We start from the raw sequence: 7,289 nt of genomic DNA, 5'->3' as shown, positions 1-7,289 counted from the left end.
CTTGGTTGCACCGGCCAACAGACAGTTGCAATAGTCAAGTCTGCTCCTGACACGGGATAGAACAAGAGTTGTTGCTGTTTCAGTTGTCAGGTATTGACGGATATTGCCAATGTTCCGGAGTGAGATGAAGCAGGTCTTAACTAGATTAGAGACATGATTGTCAAGTGACAAATCTGAGTCTAGGATTACACCAAGATCTCTGACTTGATCTGCGAAAGGAATATGTGAGTTGTCGAACGTGAAGAAATCAATAGCACACAGATCCCTCCGTTTCACTGGACCCAGGAGTATAGATTCGGTCTTGCTGCTATGAAATTTTAGTTTATTTACTAGCATCCAGGATTTGATACTGACACAGCATTGGGACATGTCTCTCGAGGCAATATCTGTTTGGTCCTTGTCAGGAGTGAAGCATCTGTACACCTGTGCATCATCTGCATAGTGATGACGATTAACACGGTGCTCATCAATTAGGCTTCTGTTATGTACAATGTGACCATACTTGATGCTGGCCGAGTTAGAGTAATGACCATCAATGATGACGGTCTGAACACGACCCGACAGATACGACTGGAACCAAGTAAGAGGTCTTCCGTCAAAGGAAAAATCACCCCTGAGACGATGGATGAGTTTGTAATTGTCGATGGTATCAAAGGCACTGCTTAAATCGAGAAGGGCTAATATACCAACTTGTGTTCATCAACACCACGCCTCAGATCATCGAGGACCTTGACTAGTGCCGTCTCAGTACTGTGATGACCACGATATGCAGACTGGAGATTGCCATACAAATCGTGTTGTTGGAGATGTTCTGACAGTCTAACACACACTGCACGTTCATTGAGCTTGGTGACAGGTGAGGTTAGAAACCGGTCTATAGTTGCTAAATTCATCACAATCCAGGGTTGGCATTTTCAGCAATGGTTTTACAAGTGCTGATTTGAACACAGATTCAAGGCTCGTGTTGATGATAACCGTCAAGACTGGGAGAAGGACGTCAATGGTTGTTTAACAGCACGGACGTTGGTAAAGGGTCCAGAGCACATGATGTTGGTTTAAGTCTCTTTATCAGCTTGAGTTCTTCCTCCTCACTGAAATATCTGAATTTAGTGAGCTTCTGCTGATTACGAACACTACTGTCAATGGACCTACTGATAGGTTCCAGATCAACTTCACTAGGGTCAGACACAGAATCTGCCATAGAGTCACGGATCTATTGGATTTTGTTCATGAAAAACTGCTGGCGGCGCTGTGGAAGAACCCCAGGGGCCTGAGATGACGGAAGAGGGTGCGTTGAAACCTTGCCAAGAAGACGGGACATAGGTCTGTGTAAGGATTTAGAATCATGCATTGATGCAGTGATTTCACTATTGAGGGATGCTTGCTTAGCTCGCCTTATTTTTTAGAGGTGACCTTCAGGAGTTTCTGGCTTCACAAAATATTTGTCTGTCCACTTCAAGGAATGAACGCCTCCACGTTCTCTCGGCACGGCGACGCCTCTGTTTAGCAGCTAGTACTTCTGATGTCATCGTCCATGGCGTAACAAGTCTGTCTGTTATCCGTTTGTTATTAGCTGGTGCATGTTTATCCAAGGTTTCACAAAGCACAGAGTTGTACGGATTTGCGAGTTTATTCGGATCAGTGGGCGGACAAAGCACGAGGCTGCTGGCCGATAGAGCACCACTGAAGGCAGAGTGGTCAATACCCTTTATGTTTCTGTACTTTATGGGCTTCTGTGGAGGCTTCGCTGTGTCCAAGAAGAAGGAAATAGTGATCAGATGTTTGGAGGTCAATTACAGTTGTGTCCACAACACAGCACACGTCCTTAATAGACACAACAATCCAGATTGTGCCCACTCTTGTGTGTTGGAACTGTTACCAACTATATGCACTGCAGGGATTCAAGTTTTCTCCTCTTGAGGCATTGTACATTGCCTTTGTTATTAAAGTCAACATTAAAACCTCCAAGGGCAATGAGTCTTAAATGCACGGTACACTTTGTTTCCAGCAATACAGAAAATTCGTCATGGAATTGTATATTGCTGGAAGAGGGAGGTGGTCGATACAAGGCAACAAAATGTGTTGCAGTTTTGCCAGCCGTTACGACAGCCGTAGCAGGACTTTCAAAAGAGGAGACAGAAGAAGCATCAGCAAGCATTTCACGATGAGAAACAATGGCCACACCCCCACCACGTGATGGACGGGACTTGTGTTTAACCTCATAGCCTTTATATGATTATGTCATATTTTATGTCACCAAATTGAAATTACAAGCATATGTATGGTTATTTCTAGATCATGCATCATCAGTTACCGTTTGATATGCTACATGAAATTGCTGTGATAAGTTTATGTAAATATTGTTTTCTCGAAATGGTGTCGCAAGAAATTTTGGGAACTCATATTCAATCACCCCACAATGACACTTATAGCAAACAGAAAAAATGGAACCATGTCTTTTTCTGAATCCATACACAAAGTGATTGCAATTCGTATTGGTTGCAACAATTAACATGTAATTCCCACTGAGAGGAACATTTGTTATGGAGAGACAACTTCTTTATTGCAGTGGATGCGAGGTTTTGGTGTAGATCCTAACACTGTTATCAAGTAAATGATGTTCCTCTTCATCATAGCAGCTTCTCAGTGCCACGTAAGGAAGGAATTCCCACGGAATTGGTGTTGGCGCGTGGTCCTGTTCTCAAAGCTCAGGTCACAAATCGGTGAAGTTAAGCAGCGTCAAGCTCGGAGATTCCTTGGATGGGTGACCGTGTTTGGCAGCTTAACTCCTGAGAGTTTCTAGGACTTCAGTCCTGTCCCACAACGAAGCACATGTGGTCTCACCCTAGGCAAGTGAGTTTGTTCAAAATTGTCTCTGTTCACCCAGCAGGAAATGGGTACCCGGTGGAAAAAGTCATATGACTATAACCTTCTAGCGCCTAACAGGCAGCTTGGGTTATCCAGGGTAATAATTTGCTGTGCCTTGATTGTTAGCGCAATGAGCATACCTAGTGTGGAGTTTGGCGCTATATAAATGGACACATTATATTAATAATTAAACAACCCCTGCACCATAGCTTCCCTGAGTGCGGGGAGAATAAATAATATATTGCAAACGATGTACCCGCCGACTAATGTATTAAAAGGGAACAGCTGTGTCCGTGTGCATTCATGCCTGCCCTCTAAGGTGACAGTGCTCTCATGGGATTTTTCCGTAAGTATATCCAGCATTCTTCCATTTCGTTCCATTGCAGGCGAAAGGCATAGACATAGCGAAACAGAATTATATTAGATTTTCAAAATGAGTTTGATGTCTGTTGGAGTATATGCTTTAGCTCTATTGATGATGTATGTTGTGAAACAAAAGCAGTTTGTCAACAGTAGGTGTGAGGAGTGTGAAGTGAGATATGTCCAATCTTTTGACGACTTGATGATCCTGAAGTACAAGATGTGGACGAGGCAAGCCCCGAGACAGGACCAATGTTACAGGCTCTGCCAGCTGGATGTCCCCTGCCTCAGTTTCCAATACAACGAAGTCACCAAGCTATGCCGTGGGTACGCCTCTGGTTTCACGTCGCCAACCGTCGTCCAGACATCTGCGGAAAATGGGACTAAACTATACCTGACATGCAGAGGTGAGTGTTTTCATCACATGTTTGTTTATACTGATAGTCATAGTTATTGGTCTTCAGAAGATAGGTGGTGAGTCTCTGTGTCTTGTTTGACGGCGTGAATGTTAGCCAATAATTTCAATCACTGGATTGACTCCGACCATCAGACTGCAACGTTAAACAACAAACAAATATTCACAATTACAAATGATATGTACGTGAAACAGTGTTGTATATGTATTACATTGTTTCTGTCGAGGGCAAAGACGTGCCGGTTACTATATTTAGAATGGGAGATAACAATGGTCTGAAAATGTGCCTCTTACAATATACCCATATAGTTTGAAGGTCTGGAACCTCAGTCATCTCAAGTTGGATCAAATTAAACACCGTGGCAAGGCCTGTATTGGAAGCGTGACTGTTGGCGCAGTTGGGTATGGTCATCTTTGTGTGTCATATTGTCTTTCTGTTTGTGCTGCCACTGAATTTGCTACAAGGGTGGTTAATACAGCAAGGTATTTTGTTAACTGAGATGGTTGAAGTTAGGCAACGTTGGGCGCGGAGAATCCTTGGATGGGTGACCGTGTGTTTGGCAGCTTGACTCCTGAGAGTTTCTAGGACTTCAGTCCTGCCCCACAACGATGCACATGTGATACATGTGGTCTCATCTTAGGCAAGTGGGTTTGTTCAAATTGCTTCTGTTCACCCAGCAGAAAATGGGCACCCGGTGGGATAGGCCATGTGAACATTAACCTTCTAGCGCCTAACAGGCAGCTTTGCTTATCTGGGGTAATAATAATCAGATTGTGTGTTAGTGCTTTGAGCATGTGCCTTGTACATGGAAAAGGCGCATTATAAATTCACAATTATTGTTATCATTATATGGTTAGATGTTTGAGCGGAGGTGGTCGGACTGGTTGGCGGGCTTGATTTGATGCTAGATTTAATACACCATACTTTAACGTAAAACTACCTCCGGGTTGTTTCTTGTGGTACCACAATACAATCCTAAAGCACTTTGAGGCACAATACTCTCTCAGTCAGCGCATGTAAATGAAACCGATTTTTTTTCTCTGGATGACTTAGATTATTGACAGTTTTCGGTTCTTTGAAAACTGTAGTGATTTCCTCCAGTGTTCGAGCAGCAGCCTACACGTTACAGTTAGCATCATGCAAAGAAGAGTCGAATAAGAGTGGCAGGAATATTTTATGTAATCATTCTGTGGAAATGATTTCTTAAATTTTATAGTTGGCCTCCGTTTCTCAATCGGTAAATCACAGGTTTTATTTTAAAGCTACATGAACAAAACATACAATGGATCCTCCACAACAAATATAGACGGAAGCGAAAGAAACCTCAAACTCTCCGAGGTCCAAATGTGTTATTCTTATATTTCCTGGGTCGTCATTTCGAACGAGTAATGCAGAGTAAGTGAAAACCTTGCTATCGAACAACCCAGTTTTTTTTTGCCTTGACACATGCAGATGATCCAGAAGACTTGGCTTTGTTCGTGAAGATTTTCACATGATATGATGTCCATCACTATTCCAGCGACAAATCAAATGGGTTCAGCGTGTGCCCTTGCTGGAGACTGTCTTGCCCCTGCAACTGGCTGTGTTGACGGGATCTGCAACTGTTCCACAGATCACAAGTACTCCATGCACACATGGTCGTGCTTCAAATGTAAGTCAATGCAAGACATACCGCAAAGGACAACACATGACAACTGTTCTGTTGACCCTCAGGATCCGAAGAGGTTTTAAGAGAGGAGCAAAGCGTTCAGTGAATGAAATGAACATGATGATATCCGACGTATGCTTATGGATGGGTATCGGCATCTTTCTAAACCTTTATGTTTAATAACATCATTAAATATATACACATGCAAGGTTAATGTGAGCCAACATACACATAGTTGATTTTATAGGTTTTTGGTGCATTTTTGGAATATTTGACTCTTGATTAGTGGGATATGTTGACAAACGCCATACAAATATGTGGTACAATACAGACTTCCAGACTTATATGAGCCAGACCGATAAACTCTTCAAACAGAAGGAAAGCAGATTCGTTGTTAAGTACACCTGCATGTCAGACAATCTTGGTGTCAACAATTTGAAGAAAGACAAGTTTTATGCAAGTATTTCGGAGGTTTCTGTAACTTCAATATTGGCGACTTCCAGTGAACAAGAACTGTTCCTATTATTTCGGCATTTGATCCGTTAATTGGAAACAACTTTCAGACATGTTCAATGCATGATCTAGAGTGAGTGAGTGAGTTAGTTTAGTTTTACACCGCTTTTAGCAATATTCCAGCAATATCACGGCGGGGACACCAGAAATGGGCTTCACACATTGTCCCCATGTAGGGGATCGAACCTGGGTCTATGGCGTGACCTGCGAATGCTTTAACCACTAGGTTACCCCACCGCCCATTTAAAATGTATTACCAGCAGCAGATGCACCTGTGTTATCTATGCTTGGAGTCAAATACGGGAATAAGGCCACACAATCGAACGTGCCACACGCGTCTTTGAGTAAGCTCCATTAAGGTCGGGTTTCTGTTCCCACACAGTGATCGTACCTAAGGAGAGCGAAGCCCTAAAGACTACGCTGGCAGCAGAACGATCACTTTGTTGAACGGCTCCCAAAGACGGCGTGTATCGTCTTTCATAACTCTCACTTGTTTTCTTTGTAGATTATCATGGGTGTTTTACCGACAATGACAGTCGTATAATGGATTATGCGCACTTGGAATGGACTAACATGACTAACGACATATGCATCAGCCACTGTCGTATCCTTGGCTACCCGTATGCTGGAACAGAGGTAAGTTACCATGACGGAACGGTATGTGGGGGTTTGTTCCAAACAGTGTTCCTGACGCGGCGATGGTTGCCGCCTATATATGGGAGTAACGATCACCTTAACGATAAGATGGCGTATCACTTCATCTATGAACAATAATGTAACACATCACTACATCTATGAACAATAATGTTACACTTCACTACATCTATGAACAATAATGTAACACATCACTACATCTATGAACAATAATGTTACACTTCACTACATCTATGAACAATAATGTTACACTTCACTACATCTAACCTCACCTCTGCCACTATACGTCATTGTATTATATTTCAGCATTCTCAGCAATGCTTCTGTGATAATGCTATAAGCCCGGCCTATCCGAAGCTACCAGACGATCGATGTAATTATGAATGTGCAGGGGACGCACAACAGATTTGTGGCGGTTTCTATACCATCTCTATCTATGCAACTCAACAATGAACTGTCCGCGTGTGCTCCTTGGTACATCTGATATTGTCAAACATTGTATTATGTCTTGTACAGTTCTCAATCATCTGAGAAAGGAAATGTTTGAAAGGATATATGCTATTATATCAGTTTCTGATTTTGTTGAATTCTGGGGAAATGATGACGATGTAATAATTGCTGATTTGCTTGGTGGACAACATTTGTTAATTTAAATATGACAGGCTGGGAGAAAGTTATGCTATAAGTGTCTGATTTTATGACTGTCTGTCACTCCAAATTGTTCTCACAATTAACTGTGTATTGATTCAATGTATATGCAACTTGTAACATTGTTGTAATATGTAACAATCTTCATATTTTTTTGAGGAAATAAAGATGATCTGTCTGAC

The 7,289-nt window shown here is 42.3% G+C and overlaps 1 protein-coding gene across 1 annotated transcript; it reads left to right on the top strand.

The window, feature by feature from the left end:
• The first annotated feature begins 3,312 nt into the window (after positions 1 to 3,312).
• LOC124274400 (putative fungistatic metabolite) lies at positions 3,313 to 6,980 on the top strand. The gene is made up of 4 exons (XM_046709777.1): positions 3,313 to 3,635; positions 5,164 to 5,295; positions 6,311 to 6,441; positions 6,766 to 6,980. The coding sequence occupies exons 1-4, from the start codon at positions 3,344 to 3,346 to the stop codon at positions 6,910 to 6,912; spliced, it is 702 nt and encodes a 233-aa protein (XP_046565733.1). The 5' UTR covers positions 3,313 to 3,343; the 3' UTR covers positions 6,913 to 6,980.
• Positions 6,981 to 7,289: the final 309 nt, after the last annotated feature.

The sequence above is a fragment of the Haliotis rubra genome, unplaced genomic scaffold, assembly GCF_003918875.1.
Source record: "Haliotis rubra isolate DU_JTF1 unplaced genomic scaffold, ASM391887v1 Scf190, whole genome shotgun sequence".
NCBI classification, from domain to species: Eukaryota; Metazoa; Mollusca; class Gastropoda; order Lepetellida; family Haliotidae; genus Haliotis; species Haliotis rubra.
This window is presented reverse-complemented; position numbering and strand designations above follow the sequence as displayed.

Bases quoted from the DNA above. Each gene is read 5' to 3' on its own strand.
- LOC124274400 (XM_046709777.1), top strand. From the start codon at position 3,344: ATGATGTATGTTGTGAAACAAAAGCAGTTTGTCAACAGTAGGTGTGAG. The intron at 3,636-5,163 runs GTGAGTGTTTTC...TCACTATTCCAG, and splicing joins ACTATACCTGACATGCAGAG to CGACAAATCAAATGGGTTCA. The intron at 5,296-6,310 runs GTAAGTCAATGC...TTTTCTTTGTAG, and splicing joins CACATGGTCGTGCTTCAAAT to ATTATCATGGGTGTTTTACC.